This window comes from Puntigrus tetrazona, chromosome 5 (genome assembly GCF_018831695.1).
Source record: "Puntigrus tetrazona isolate hp1 chromosome 5, ASM1883169v1, whole genome shotgun sequence".
In the NCBI taxonomy this organism is placed as follows: Eukaryota; Metazoa; Chordata; class Actinopteri; order Cypriniformes; family Cyprinidae; genus Puntigrus; species Puntigrus tetrazona.
Genome location: NC_056703.1, coordinates 7683358 through 7699797, shown reverse-complemented (window position 1 = coordinate 7699797; position 16440 = coordinate 7683358). Strand labels below are relative to the sequence as shown.

The 16440-nt window shown below is 37.6% G+C and overlaps 1 protein-coding gene across 8 annotated transcripts in view; it reads right to left on the bottom strand.

Moving 5' to 3' along the window:
* The window catches only part of sh3glb2b (SH3-domain GRB2-like endophilin B2b), a 19440-nt gene extending 3374 nt beyond the window's left edge, over positions 1-16066 (bottom strand). Inside the window, exons 1-13 of one of the 8 annotated variants that reach the window (XM_043239875.1) lie at positions 15838-16064; positions 12299-12440; positions 11516-11527; positions 10641-10769; positions 9856-9989; positions 8371-8463; positions 7118-7129; positions 5895-5957; positions 4123-4146; positions 2319-2408; positions 879-979; positions 600-614; positions 214-460 (exon numbers count right to left, since the gene is read on the bottom strand). In XM_043239875.1, the coding sequence (XP_043095810.1) occupies positions 214-460; positions 600-614; positions 879-979; positions 2319-2408; positions 4123-4146; positions 5895-5957; positions 7118-7129; positions 8371-8463; positions 9856-9989; positions 10641-10769; positions 11516-11527; positions 12299-12440; positions 15838-15900 (1125 nt within the window). In that variant the 5' untranslated portion in view covers positions 15901-16064. Of the gene's footprint in view, positions 1-213; positions 461-599; positions 615-878; positions 980-2318; positions 2409-4122; positions 4147-5894; positions 5958-7117; positions 7130-8370; positions 8464-9855; positions 9990-10640; positions 10770-11515; positions 11528-12298; positions 12441-15837 lie in introns of all 8 variants that reach the window. The other 7 variants (XM_043239876.1, XM_043239877.1, XM_043239878.1 and 4 more) reach the window with 7 other exon arrangements.
* Positions 16067-16440: the final 374 nt, after the last annotated feature.

Here is a 16440-nt window from a genome sequence, read left to right as displayed (position 1 = left end):
ATATATATATATATATATATATTTTTTTTTTTTTTTTTTTTTTTATATATATATATATATATATTTATTATTCCATATAAGAAAGTAGTTTCACTTTAGCTAGCAACTTTTTATTAGTAACCTCAGAAGAGTAGCTTGATTGTAGCCTGACTACTTTACGAGTAGTTTGTGGCTTATTGTTAAAGAGGGAAAACAGACTTCCTCGTGTCTTACCTCATCAGCGAGAAGGGAAAGTTCACTTGTATCTGCAGCATCATAGTCATACAGCACTTTGGCCTTGCGAGTGCCGGTGGCGGGAGGCTTCACCTCCTCGATCTTCAGCGTGCTGGACTCAAGGGCATTGGAAGGATTTGGGGGGCGACTAGGTGGAGAAGCCCCAGTTAGGGTGTCAGTGGAAAGGGGAGAAGGGCCTGCTGTCACTCCTGACGTGGAAGCATTCACTGCAAAAGCATTAGGAAACCTGGAACAGATTCAAAACCATAATGTATACTAATAGATATAAATGGCGAAAGACTGGTCACATGAATGCAATCATTTAAATTTAGTGGGCAAACTTTCTTCCTTTTTTTTTTTTTAGTGTGATGGAAAAAGTTACTCACGTATCTCCGTTTGCGCTGAGAACAGGAAAGAAAAAGCAGAAAAAAAAATCATAAGCTCAAAAGGCGATTTCAAGAAGTCTTGTGACTTTCTTTTCTAGAAAAGCAGTTGCCATAAAGGGGAATATGTTACTCACATGTTTTACCACATCTCTCTCTAGCAAAAATAGACTAAAGTTACCAGAATATCATTTAACAGAATATGGTCGTATTTGATTACGATGGCTTTAGGACGGAAGAACAGATAGCTGTTTTGAAGTTTGCAGCAGCTCGAGTTCTCACCTGCTCAACTCTTTCTGAAGATCCTGCATGTGCTTGTGACACTGTGCGTAGTAAGCAGCCTGGGCCTCCACAAACTCATGCAGACAGCGCAAGTGGTTCACCTGCGATGGAATTACACCATTTTAAAGTTTTTTAAAGCCTTATACGCTCCTACGCTCTACGGGTTCAAAAGACTGGGGTCACAATTTTTCTAATTAAAAAGTAGACAATACATCACCAAACACTGTATTGTTGTGAAACATTACTATATTTAGTTTTCCTTTTTTAGAATACATTTTCAAACCAATGTAGTTCATTGCTGTGAAGGCAAAGCTGAATTTTCAGCAACCATTGCTTCTGTCTTCAGTGTGCAAGCCGAATACGGAAAGTTGGGATCTTTTTTTGAATCAAATAAAAAGTAAAAGACTATATACTATATTCACCATAGAACATAGATATCATAACATAAATGTTTAAACTGAGAAATCCTATACTTTCATCCACTAAATGAGCTAATTTCAGATTTGATGCCTGCTACGGGTTTTTTAAAAAGTTGGCAAAGGGGTGAAAAAGCAAGACAATTTGAAAAGATTCAGTTGAGAGATCATCTAACAACTAATCAAGTTAACTGACATCAGGTCTGTAACATAAAAAGGATGTCTTTGAGAAGAAGAGTCTCTTAGAAGTGAAGACGGACAGAGGCTCTCCAATCTGTGAAAGAGTGTAAAAATATTGTGGAACACTTTAAAAACAATGTCCCTCAACATCAAATCTTTGCAAATCTCATCGTCTAGTAATGTGTGTGTAAGGGACAAGGCTGAAGACCTCAGTTGGATGCCTATGGTGTTCAGGTCCTCAGATGACACTGACATTAATAAATGGGCCCAGGAATATTTCCAGAAACCAGTCGGTAAAGACAATCGGTCATGCCATGTCATGCAAAAACATGATCTTCTGAACATGGTCCAGAAACGTTGTTGTGTCTTGTGAACAAAAGCTCATTTGAAACGGACTGTTTCAAAATGAAGAAGTGTTTTATGGTCAGATGAATCCAAATTTCACTTTCTTGTTGGAAATCACGGCCAGCGAGTCCTCCGGGCTAAAGAGGAGGAGGACCTTCTGATAGTATGCAGGTGCATAAGTGCGAACGGTATGGCAAGCTTTCATGTTTTGAAAGGCACTATGAACGCCGTAAGGTATATAAAGGTTTTAGAGCAACATATGCTCCCCTCCAGACAACATGCAAAAGGACATAGTGCAGCTATTATAACAGCACGGCTTCGTAATAGAAGTTTTTGATGACTGGGGGCAGTCGTGGCCTAATGGATAATGTCACTAATGTGACTTGAAGGTTGAGGTGAGGCCCTAAGTGACCGGACCCTAACTGCTCATATCACACGAACCCAAACTTTTGAATGGCGGTGGCACTTCGACTCTCTTGGTTTGAATACAGGTACTCACGTGAGTGCTGCTGATTCCTTCCAGCAGGAGGCGTGTGACCTCTGCCTGTCGGTCGAACTCTGTCTGAGCCACACGCAACTCGTGTTCTGCCTGGTGGAGCCAAAAAAAAAAACAGGCAGGAGACATCACCCACATAGCTGACCTATACATTCTTGTCAAAGCAAACAAAGTGTTTTATAGAATGAGAGTTACCACACAAAATTTTGATTTGTAGTCATTTCATCTTTCTGATAACTATGAATCACATTACACGGGCCAAGCTCCTTAACCACACGTCACATGACCCGACATGATGTCAACATGAGCTCGTCATGTGCTTCAACCGCTCGCTACTCCCCCATTTAGCACATCTATTAATGTAAGACATTAAACATGCATGTAGTTGAAATGATTTATGTATAACTTGACTGACAAAAAAAAAAAAATTGAAATTTGTAATAACATTTAGTATAGAGTTTATAATAAGTATGAAATAATGACTTTTTAAAATGCCTTTTTTCAATACCTTTAAATTTTTTTTTCAATTTTTCCAATTGTCTAGACAGCCATATGTTATTCAAGACTTGCTGAAATCTGTATTGTTTGTTAGGTTAATTCTGACTGACAGATGTGTACAGCTAGAAATATAAGCAGTAGGAGCAGAAAACTATCATTAGTCTTTTTAACTAATCCTGTATTGAATGATATTTCAGTTCATCTTGATGAGTTAGAATTATCATAAGCAGTAAAGACAGTATCTAAGCACTATAAAAGGTTTTGCTACAAACTCAATAGACTGGATTTCCCCTCTGTACGACTCTATTCAGACCTAGAACTACGCGGCTCACAACTTCTGACCTCATAACAGAACTTTTTTCCCACAAATTGTCCACAAGTTGTTTTGTCAGTATTATTTCAGTGTTAGCATCCAAAGCGCAAAAAGAGATTTTCGAGCATGATTCAGACATTTCAATTAGACCTTTAAAGTACTAGCCAAAAAAAAACAAACAAAAAAACACATTCACAGTAGTGGTCAAAATGTTCATGATTTTACCAAAATAAGTGGGATCATACAAAATGCTATTTTTTTTTACTTAGTACTGACCTGTATAAAATATTTCATTTAAAGGTTGTTTACATATAATCCTAAAGACAAACATGTTCGAATACGCTTGATGCTTAATACTATGTAGTTACCTGGATGATCCATAGTTTGTCTACTGCTGTTGTTACACAATTTGGTCTTCCAGCATCTTTTGTGTATCTGAACCCTTTTCAACAATAGCTGTGTGACTCTGAGACCCAGGACAACCCAGGGACTTATATGCCACAATTTCAAATGGTTCAAAATACAAAAGGCAGGAAACACACGCCTGGAGTTGAGGGGTCCCATATCAAATTCAATTGGTACGGCCAAGATAATATGCGCAGATCGGTTTAGAACTAAAGCGACCGTTTTCCAACTGAATGGGTTTTTTTTTTTTTTTTTTTTTTTTTTTTTTACATACAACAGAAAAATGATAGCAGCGGCATGTAATGTAAACATAACGGTGGCGTCTACTATGCTTATTTCACGCTCACTTGGAGACTCACTCTGTCATAGTGGTATTGCGAGACAGCTTTTCACCTCAACGAGACATTTCATGGCACGAGATCTCGTCACACCCCTAGTTATTATGTAAACAATTATTGCGTAAATCAATATGCAGTCTGTATTTTTTTTTTTACTGTATTTGCTCCATAAAAACTAATTGATTAAATGCACGTCTACGTTTTCAGCTCATACAGCAGTAAAGCAAGAAGTGGATCTTTGCCCGATACTCACTTTATCCACTTCCTCACTCCACAGCTGGAATATGCAGCAAAAGGACAAGAGAAGAACAGTGATGACAACAAAACACAAACCCTTTCTTTACAAAACACCAAATTTCACATGTGAATAAGTAACATTAAAAAAAAAAAATGTACTGTTATACTTCATGGGATCTTAAGATTGAGAAAGACACATGTGCAATCAGACACATACACAGAATAGAAACCTCTATAACATCAAGACCTAAAGTATACAATGACACAGCAACGTCAATGAAAAATAAGAGACACACACACACACACACACACACACACAATAAAAGTGAAAGAATAAAAGCTAAGTTTTCCACCCCCTGCATTTCACTGCAACTCTTCATCACAGGGGATTTTCATGTTTTGACAAAAAAAACATGACGTCATCGTTATTTCAAAACATCAAATGCTAACTATATTGCAGAACCAGTCAAACGTTTGGACATGCTTAAATCCGAACAGAATATTTTCTTTAGGATCATATGACACTGAAGACTGGAGTTCCTCCTGCAGAAAATCCAACTTCGCCATCTTTGCAATAAATTACGTTACAGGATCGTTTCGCACAGAAAAGAGTTATTTGAATTGTACAAAATTTATTTCACTTTATTTAGAACCTACAGTTGACTTTTTTAGATGCAAGCTGTGTTTCTATGAAACGAGATAAACATGAATGATGGGGAAAATTTGATTAAAGAATAAAAGGAGGAGGAGCTGTGTCCAAACTTTTGAGATTTGCTGTATATAACATATAAACACATACAAAACAATTTTTTACCACTGGGACTAATATATGCATGTACAGCATCAGCTGTCGCCAAAACATTAATCAAACACACAGGGAAAGGCACACAGGCACACAACACTGCAAGAAGGGAGACGGAGTTAAGAAAGTGTTACAGTGGCGAACTCACGACATTGACAGAAAGGAAAGCGGGAGTTTTTTTTTTTTTTTTTTTAAACAACGGGTCGACAAGAAAGGAAATGCTACTGTCCATCACTGGCCTGTGCTTACAAGACTAAATAAATGCTGCTCTATGAGGGGTTTATATAACGCTTCACTTCAAATTCAAGTTCATACAACCTTTTCTCTGTCAATCAGAGATGAATCACCAACTTCACTATCCCACTGCGTGGAATAAACAAACGAAAAAAAAAAAAAAGACGGTGGGAGGATGGAAAGGTTTCAGTGAGGCCCTTTCTCGCTATCGCCTGCAGTTTTCAACCACCTCAGATTTAGGGTAATAGAAAAGGGAAGAGGATGATGCTACTGTATCTCCAAAGTGCTTTAACAAAGGGTTTTTCTCCACGATAACAGTATACTGCTAGAGGAGGGAAAAAAAAAACAGTTTGAGGGCCCACATCCTGATTTTGCTGGACATGCTCCTCAACATATTTTGTTCACTCTGGAGCAACATTTTAATCCAAAAAAAATTTAGTCTTGACCATATCTCTACACCTAAATCAAACCCTACCCAAGAGTAATGTCTAGAATCAGATTTGCTGATACTGATGTATAAGCACCAAACACTGTCGTAAACCGAAAGTTCAAATCTGATTGGCTAAACACAGTGCTGTTCCAGGGTCAACAAAGATGGAAGGACGAAGGAGGGCGTCCTGCTAAATTTATGAGGGTTGGTGCAGATATTGGTGGGGAAATAGTGTATGTACAAATCAAGGTGGTGTAGAAAGAGAGAGAAAGAGAGTGCGTGGGGTAAGGTTTCTAATGCTAAGGGTCTGCAGCCTTCTTACCGCAGATGCACTGGCCGACAGAACATAATTGCGTGGCCTAGTCTCCTGAAAGTCAGGCGCAGCCTACAGGTGGAAGGGGGGGAAAACAGAGTTTCACAAAGAATTATGTGTCCACATGAACTGACCCAGCAGACAACACTATTTTCATATTTACATATAAAAACAGAAAACACTAGACAAAGCAGCCTGTAACCTCTCCCACACACACACACACACACACACACACACACACACACACACACACACATTACTTATTAAGGTACACACTACTTACCATAAAAATAAACTATTTACTTGTAATTTGTCACTGGAGTATAATACAAAGTAAGGTTTTATCTCAGTTAAGATCTACTGTATGCTATAGAACAAGAGCAGTTTTTTCTTTGAAACCTTTGAAAGGTCTACATGTGCCACATTCTTGTAAACATTAAATGCTAATATAACAGATATGCATAAAATGAATCATTAATATACACATGCATACAATCAAAAATATGTGTATGTGTGTGCGCTGTGCGTGTGTGTGTGTGTGTGTATACACACATTAAACACATAAAATCGTAGACACTATTCAATTTAAATTGAGCTTTTCTATATTTGGCCCCGGGGTCCCACACCCCCCCTCCCCTCTTTTTTTTATCTTTCCTTATCATTTCTATAAACCCCTCCATCACGGGTTTTGTAGACATCCAGTTGAGAAATGCTGCTCTATAATATAAAACACATCATGAGGAAAAAATACAAATTACATGCAGCCGTTTAATGTGACTGTGACTTCAAAAAGGCTTTTGAATATATATTTTTTTTTGGATCAAGGCACTGCAGAGATGGCAGAGACAGTAGGTCAACTGTCAAGCCTGTACATGTAACTGCTTGCAGGTAGCAGCCAAGGATGAAAGGCAGCTAAGAAATCACACACACACACACACACACACACGTTTGTTTTTGTGAAATGTGGGGACATTCTACAGGCATAATGGTTTTTACACCGTACAAACTGTAGGTGCTATTGCCCTCTAGCCACTTAACCTAACCCTACCTATTATAGGAAATGTTCCGCATTATGACTATCAAAACAACTCACTCTGTATCATTTATAAGCGTTTTGAAAAGTAGGGAAAATTTTGTAATGCTCATGTCATACCCGTGTCATTGTACGAATGCATTTCCTCATTTATCACAAAAACATGCGCATACACACGCACGCACGCACGGATACTCACATCTCCCTCACACTGTGCAAATGACAACAGAGAGCATGTTAGGGAATACACAGAAAAAAAAAATTCCACACAGAGAACACAAAATCACAGAGTCATAATTATATTCCATTGCACAAACACACCAACACTAATAAACTACAGGTTCCTCTTGGCAGTCCAATAGGTAACAATAGCCTGTTTGCAACCCGAGATTACCTCTTAAATTCTTGATATGTAAAAGGAGGGAAGTCACAGTTAAATGGGTGTAATACTGTGCAGGAAAAGACGAAATCAAAACATGAAAAAAAACGCACATGACGCAGCCCTCTGCGTAAACCTATTCAGTCTCTGAAAGGGATAAAATGAAGAAGCAAACTAGCAAGTAAAAGGAGAAGTCATTTCATCATAACTTTTGCCTCCTGACTCAGAGCTTCCCAGACAGAACGATCTTCAACGTTTTTTTTTTTTTTTTTTTCAATGACAAAAACCGAATAAATCAGGAACATCAATTTTGGGGGCAGGTATACTCAAATTAAACAGGAACAAAGAGCCAGTGAATCAAATAATTTGTCATCGATTACAGCAACTGGCTAACACTAGACAATAAGGATTCATTTGTAAAAGCTGTTCAGCATCAATTACTACACTGTAGTATATATATATATATATATATATATATATATATATATATATATATATATATATATATATATATATATATATATATATATATAAATAAATAAATATATATATAACCTAAGTATTATATATATATATATATATATATATATATATATATATATATATATATATTATATTGATCCACTGCTCAGTGATCCAACCATGCTTTTATTAATGAACTTTTTAGTCACCTCATGCATCAAAACCTTAAGAGCCTTCCCAGAATGAAGTGAATTTAATCATGCAAGTCTTATTTACACACCAATGAAACATTTAGAAATACTTCCAATTTCTTAATTATTAGGATTCAGTCCATTTAGTGATTAACACTAGTCTGTTTTAAAGCTTTCAGCGTTTTATTTGCCACGTCCCGCCGTTCACGTGTGCACTGCAAGAGACAGAAACAGAACTGCGGCACGGATTCGACCCGAGGACCAGACATTGAATATCCTTGCTTTAAGCAATTACTTCCTAAGATCCTCCTTAACAGCTCACGAGCGGTTTGTGATGAGAGGGTTGCGGAAAGCATGAAAGGGTCGGAGAGAAGGAAGACATGTGATGATGGCGATGGAATAAGGGAAGAGAAAACTCACAGCAGCCTTTGCCTCCGCTAACTTTGCCTTCTTGAGCCGAGCTTTGCAAACGTCCAGGTCGAGGCGGCGATTCTCGAGTAGCCTTCTCTCTTTCTGAAAACAGAATATACAGACAATCGCAAAAGAGGAAATACTCAAGTCTGCTCGAAGTATATTTTAAAAAGAAAATGATAATAAAATTTTTTTAAATCATTAAATTGTCTGGCCCCGAAATATCTCTCAGACTTAATACAGCTATATACTTTTTAGGTCCGCTGACCATTTATTGGTAGCTAAAAACCTACTTTTATAGTCTGGCATTTAGCATGGTGTCAGAGCTGCCATTTTATTTATTTATTTTACGTACTTGTATTTTAATTTATGTTACTCTATAATATTCTATGCTATTTTTCTAGCTTGTTATAGATTTTGTAATACCGTCTTTCTCATGCGTGAACAGCTCTTTGGCAAGCCCTTGTGCTCCATGAACAAACTCAAATCAAATTCAAATTTTATTTGTCACATACACATACGTACATGGTACGACATGTAGACTCTGACGTGACTTGAATGAATGTTTGTGATTAAAGTTTTACGTTTTTAAATTTTAAATAATCTCTTATTGTGCTTTAAACATACTAAAGCATTTGTTGTAATTTGGTTGTAATTTTAGCTGTACTACTGTAATATATCTACAGACATACACAGTTACAAGTACATACACGTAGTTGTCCAAGCCTTAAAACGGAAAAAGGGGACGACTTTTTATATACACGTGTATATGTGTGTGTGTGTGTGTGTGTGTGTGTGTGTGTATATATACACACACACACCCACACACATACACGTGTATATAAATTGTCGTCCCTTTTTCCGTTTTAAGGCTTGGACAACTACGTGTATGTACTTGTAACTGTGTAACTCTGTGTGTATGTGTGTGTGTGTGTGTGTGTATATATATATATATATATACACATATAAATATATATACATACACATACATATTATGTTATTATATTATTATATATATATATATACACACACACACACACACACACACACACACACATATAGATATATACACATACATATACATATATACACACACACACACACACACACACACACACACATATATATAGATATATACACACACACACATACATACATACTTACATATATATATATATATACATATACATACACATATATATATATATATATATATATATATATATATATATATATATACATATATATATATATAAATATAGATATATACATATACTTATACACATATATATATATATATATATATATATATACACACACACACACACTAAATTGTACCTTTAATACAAATGTTTAATTAAAAATATATTTAAATACGAGACATTAATTACGTGACCAGTCATTTTGAAACTAGCCATTATCAGCCATTGTAAACTGGCTTACACATCAGAAGGATGTGAACCATCTGATACAGAGATTATGAATTTCACTTACAGAAATGGTTTTCCAGTCTCCCTCTAGAAAGTTCCTCAGTGGTGTGAGGAAGTTAATCGCCGACATCTGTAGGAATTCCCGCTCTGCGCCACCCAACCTCCTCTGAAACTCTCCAACAGTTATCAGAGTACTTCCTGCAAAAAAAGGTAAAACATTCACAAAACACGTACAACATCTTCAATATTTTCCTATCAAGTCATTTTTAAATGAGTTTAACTAACGAAGGCGCATGAAGACCTAAACTCACAAAATGAAACACTCCGCCTTAAATGAGGCACCTTTAGACATCTGATCTCATGCTGCTTTGATTCCCTGTATTTTTCATGTGATTACATGCATAATGTCATATTTACCTTGTCAGTGGTCATGAATATATATAATTTATATTTTTAATATATGTTATGATATAAATCGTTTTAAGCAGCATTGTTATAATTATAATATAATCTAATATAAGTTCTGATATAAAATAATACAATAAAGTGTTAGAACCTCATAATACTAATTGAGAACAAAAATATTTATAGATGGATCTAACATCACCCCAGTAAATTCAGAATACCTATTTGGCAAAGGGCAAGTACGCCATCTAGTGAAACAAGTAATGCAGCGAAACATTAATTTGTATTATTACTGTAGCACTGTAATAGGAAGAAATGGAGAAGCGAACATGTGCAAAAAAATAATTAATAAGTAAATAAATATCACAAAAAGCTGTATTTTTGCCTTATCTATGCGTTTTACAATTAAAAACAATAAAAAAATTTTTTTAAAAACATACGTACCATATGGAGTTCCTGCCCCAAATTCCTTTGCGGCGTCCTGCATATACTGACCCAGCAGCTCTGCATTGGTGGTCCTGGATGGGATCTTTCTGTCCAATTTCTCATAAAAAAACTCTTCAATTCGAGCACCTAAATAAAGAATTACACCAGACGTTATTTAGGGCCAGTAAACTTAATCAAGTACATTATTTTTCACCATCATGTTTACCAATCCAAACCAATAGTTTACATTTAAAAGGAAATACAAATGATATTATATATCAATGTATACAATATCGCACTGGTATGCATGCTGGTGCACATTCTTTAATTTATGAATTTAATTTATGCAGATTTATAGTTTAAAAATCATGTTACATTCCTTAAAAACATTTCACCAAACATTTACCAATTTTCAGGATACCCTTATTATAATATTTTGAGAAATGTTTAGAGAGACCATAAAGCAAAAAAAAAAAAAGAGATACATTTATTTGGATGGTCCACTTAGACTGTCCGATTAATATCTTCTAACATCTTATTTGGATGGTTTTTGATGAAAACATAAAACACATGAGGTGTCGTAATGGAAAATGTGATGTAAACAACCGTCTTTAACCAATCGTTCCAGCTCTCCGTTTTGCCAGCAAGCTTTGATAACCAGTCTGGTTAAGATAATCAGATGATTAAAGAACGGGTGTTTAAACTCGTGTCTGGCTAAAACCACAAGACATTCACCCAAACTCAGCCTCAAAATGGATAGTACTCCCGTGACAAACACCTAGTGAGAAAAACCATCCTCACACGCCGAGTCTAAAACTCAACGTCAGTCATTTAAGGAAGGAATTAAACCGAAAACCTAATGCACAGGCCACATGGAGTAGAGACACACTTACCAGTTTGGTCAACTGGAGCATGGAGAGAGTTAGAAAGAACATGTTAGTGTTCTCACTAGCACTAACACTTAAATATGCTTATGACATGCTTAAATATCCATCTTGAATATCTATTCAGCAGCCTTTGCTCCAGTCTGCAGCGTTAGATGTTTCTTCAGAAATCATTTTAACATGAAGCATCTGGACACTTGTGTAATTCAGCAAAAGTTTGTAAACAGACATTTTTATCTAAAGTGCTTTGCAGCACAGTGTCCTGCTCAAGAGCACGGTAACGATTAGCAGCTCAGATTTCAACCGTTACGCCAGTTTGCTGTACATCTCAGCACCCTTGTAAAACATCTGCTTATGCTCATAATTAGTGAATCTACCTTACCATGAAGAACATAGGAAATAAATATCAAGGGTGCAAAGACAATACAGAACATTCCCATAAAGGTGACACCTGGCATAGCGACACCGGAGCACTGTTGCTGTTTTAAGATGGTTGTTGGGTATCATATTTCCCCCCGGCTAGCCCCTACTGGAATATTTCATTTCTCAAATTTTTCACACAGATGCAGAGTGGTGTAATCAAGCAAATGGTGACATTAAACAGATTGATATCAACAAAGGGATTTTCTTGTTCGTCGTGTTAATGGTCAACAACGTTTAGGAGACAAGACCACACATTTCAAACAATATCTAATAACGTAATATTTTCCTGAAGAAAATGTAACTCAGAGACTTAGGTAGCTGAAAAACGTATGAGGACTGTAAACGTATATTGATCGTGCAGGATCTTACTCGGGTTGGGTTGAAGCAGCACCTCAGTCTGTCTGAAGATCTTTTCGGTCCAGTTTTTGGTGCAGTCCGCTCGAGCAATCAGGTTTTCCAGATGGGCATCAAGTTCAGTCTTTTCTGCCTGGCCAAGCTTCTCCTCTGTATACTGGAGAACATACAATACACAATTCAGTCTGTCTGTAAGAGCAACAACACAGGAAATATAAGCTGTTCCGTCTGTGGAACAAGAATATGCATGCATAATTTCCCACGAAATATCGCCTCAGCTAAACGAAACGAATTAAATAATAAGCAGTGATCTTTGAACTCTTCAGAGACTCTACATTCTCAGCAAGACAAGAAAACATACTCTTAAATCTATTTACAAGATTTGCTGGCATTATGCCTTTACCTTTTTTTGGTTATATTTATATTTAGTTTATTTCTCAGAATTGCAAGATTATGTCTCGTAATTCTAAATTTATAACTCACAATTCTGAGAAAAAATCAGAAGTGTGAGATTCATTATTCAGTGGAGGAAACAGGCTTTATACATACACACACAGACACACACACACACACACAGAGACACACACACAGAGAGACACACACAGAGAGACACACACAGAGAGACACACACACACACAGAGAGACACACACACAGAGAGACACACACACAGAGAGACACACACACACACACAGAGAGAGACACACACACACACACACACACAGACACAGAGACACACACACACACACACACACACACACACAGAGAGACACACACACAGAGAGACACAGAGAGACACACACACAGAGACACACACACAGAGAGAGAGAGACACACACACACACAGGGACACACAGAGAGACACAGAGAGACACAGAGAGAGAGAGACACACACACAGAGAGAGAGAGAGAGAGAGACACACACACACAGAGAGAGAGAGACACACACACACACAGGGACACACAGAGAGACACACAGAGAGAGAGAGACACACACACAGAGAGAGAGAGAGAGACACACACACAGAGAGAGAGAGAGAGAGAGAGAGAGAGAGACACACACACACACACACAGAGAGAGAGAGAGAGAGAGAGAGAGAGAGAGAGAGAGAGAGAGAGAGAGAGAGAGAGAGAGAGAGAGAGACACACAGAGACACAGAGAGAGAGAGAGAGAGAGAGAGAGAGAGAGAGAGAGAGAGACACACACACACAGAGAGAGACACACACACACACACACACACACAGAGACACACACACACAGAGACACACACACAGGGACACACACAGGGACACACACACAGGGACACACACACAGGGACACACACAGGGACACACACACACACAGGGACACACACACACTTCATAATATTAAAAAATATATTACTGACTAAACTTTCAAAAGGTTGTGTTCAACAGCAAAAAAAGTCTGCAATGGTAACAAATGACTTATTTAATGCTAAATATCGCTGCCTGAGAGAGGGCCTGTGATATATCAGTAATCTACAGCTCATGTGCACTGCCTCCGACTGCAGAAACTCCATGACAGGGCTGTAGCTTTGAGTGATAACGATCTGCTCCCGACCAAATCCCTGACAGGTACAGTAGTAGCGATTGGCTGAGCAGGGATGCTTATCTGTGTCTGCAAAGCTGATTGGCTGACAGGGGGCACCCCTCCATCTGCTCCCTGGGTAATCAGAGCACAGAAGGCAAACAGTCTTGTTGTGTCTTCTCAGGGGAGACGTGACAATAAACAAGATCAGTTTAGGAACTGGAATTAAATGGAAGAGGATCAGACAGGTGTATGGCACGCGCCTGCTTGTGCCTTTGCAGCATTTCCATTAAAATGCAGGCTAAAATGTCAGCCACCGCTAAAGATCAGTAGCTAACTGCCGAACAAATGTCCCGTGACTCTCTTTCATAAACAGGAGGCATCTGGGAGGTCGGCGGACATGCAGCAAAGATTTCCTTTGAAAAAACACGGGGCTGTTAATATTTCACTCACTCACAGGGAAGACCCCTGCTGACAGAGCATAAAATTCAGGCCTGAGGTGGAAAAAAGAAAACATAAATCCCATTCAACATAAGGATTTCCTCTACATCTGCAGCTTTGAATGTCCTAGAATATGGTCATTTATAACTAGACATAGATATCCGGAAACGTAGTGCAACTATGAATATGATGCATAATGCTTTGAGAATATAACAAATGCGTAAATACAGTAGCATACATATAGGTTATACAGAACGCACTGAAGAAAAATAACTACAATGCCGCTTATTTATTCAGAAAAAAATATTACTTTTGAATTTTTTTTAAGTTTATTTTCACCCTTAAGTTTCATTAGTTTAGCAACTGTATTACATGCATGATCATCACATGGGTTTATTAACAGTAAGTTATTAATTAAATTAAAATGATTAATGATTAAAAAAATATATATAAATAATCTTCCTTTTTTAGAATTTATAGAAAATGTCATCGGTCACAACTTTACTGTTTCAAGGATTATCTCAGATAATAAACTACAAATATTGTAATTAAAAAACAAAGAAATCTTTAATGCCTAAATGAAAACCACCCACATGGAAACAGATGGACATTCACTGTCACACACACACACACACACACACCAGCTGGCCAGACATCTTTCAGTACTCTGCATACAAGAAGGTATATTAAAAGGAAAATGCTTCCTCTCACGCTGTTCCAAAACGGATACGGTTTTCTTCAAAGCACCGTTGTGCTTCTTTTTTCATAAAATGAAAAAGAACGGTGACCAAGACCTGCCAGGCTCCAAAAATAACAACAAAATGAAATTTAAAAAACAATAAACAGCTTTGCGTGATGTACAGACTGACAGTGAAGTCATTATCCATTCACTTTTATTCTGTGTTTCATTCTTTAAATGTGACAGAGCGTATTTTGTGTTCCATGGGGGGAAAAAAATAGAATCAAACAGGTTCAAAATACCATGAGGGCGAATATGATGATAGTGTTTTGATGTTGAGGTGATCTGTCCCTTTAAACTTTAGCTAACGATTATCGCCGTTTACTGTCTTGCGTCGCTTTTGTAATACAGTTACACTCGGTCACATTTCAGCTTTTTTTAACAAACGGTGACATAAGCATCCCCAAACATGCATTAAAAAAATAATAATAAAAACAAGTGACTGTTTTGTAGCACACAGGGCTTCGTCTGTAGGCGAGAATTCAGCTGGTGACTGTCACATGAACAGCCATTAATAATGGATACGGGCTTGGCTTGCGTCTATCGGCTTACAATGGCGAGGAAAATACAGATCATCGCGACATGACGGACAAGGATTGTTCGCTCGCGATATGGCAGATGCGTCAAGCTTCACGGGCGGCGAGGTTTCTGGGTGTTCGCGTGAGGATCTGTAAGGCCAGCGGGGCGAAGGGGTTCATTCATTGAGCCGAGCTCGCTGATGCTGCTGCGCACATCCATCCCCCTGAATTCACGCGCGGCGCGGCGCGGCGCTTATGGCTGAACGCAACTACCGCAAAGTAACCAGAAAGCACTGGGTCGTTTCATACCTGGACAGCGCGAGTGAAGAAGACACCTGCATCCGACGCTAGTTTCTTGACATTGAAATCCATCGTGTCAGCGTTTTCACTGTGCGCGTTTCGGCAACATCAGCTTGTTGGTTGTCCCTGCAACGGGATCGATTGTGCAGGACGAAGCGGAATCGACAGCGCTGCCTGGAATCACGATCAGTTGCATCAGCCATCCACTACTCGGCCTAGAGCTGGAGGACCATTATAACCTTTGGGTGTCGCAATCGTGTTCTTTTTGAAAATAAAATACATTTAATGGAAAATACAGTTTGTAAAGCATCCTCATATCAATTTATGAATGATAAACGTATAAATCTTATATGTAGGTATTTATTTTTGTAACGGGCTTTGGGAGGTATAGCCTATTAGGCTAAATCATAAAACAGTTTTTCAGATATTTTAATATTTAACTATACTAACCCTGCAACTTATAGGTCTAAACTGCCAAATTAATGGCTTTAAATTAAATAAAACATTACAGCATCAACATTACAAAATCCTCTCATGATTCACAATGTAATTTCCTTTGCTTGCCTCCATTTTTTAAATATACGTTCATAATCATTTCTGATGTCAATATAA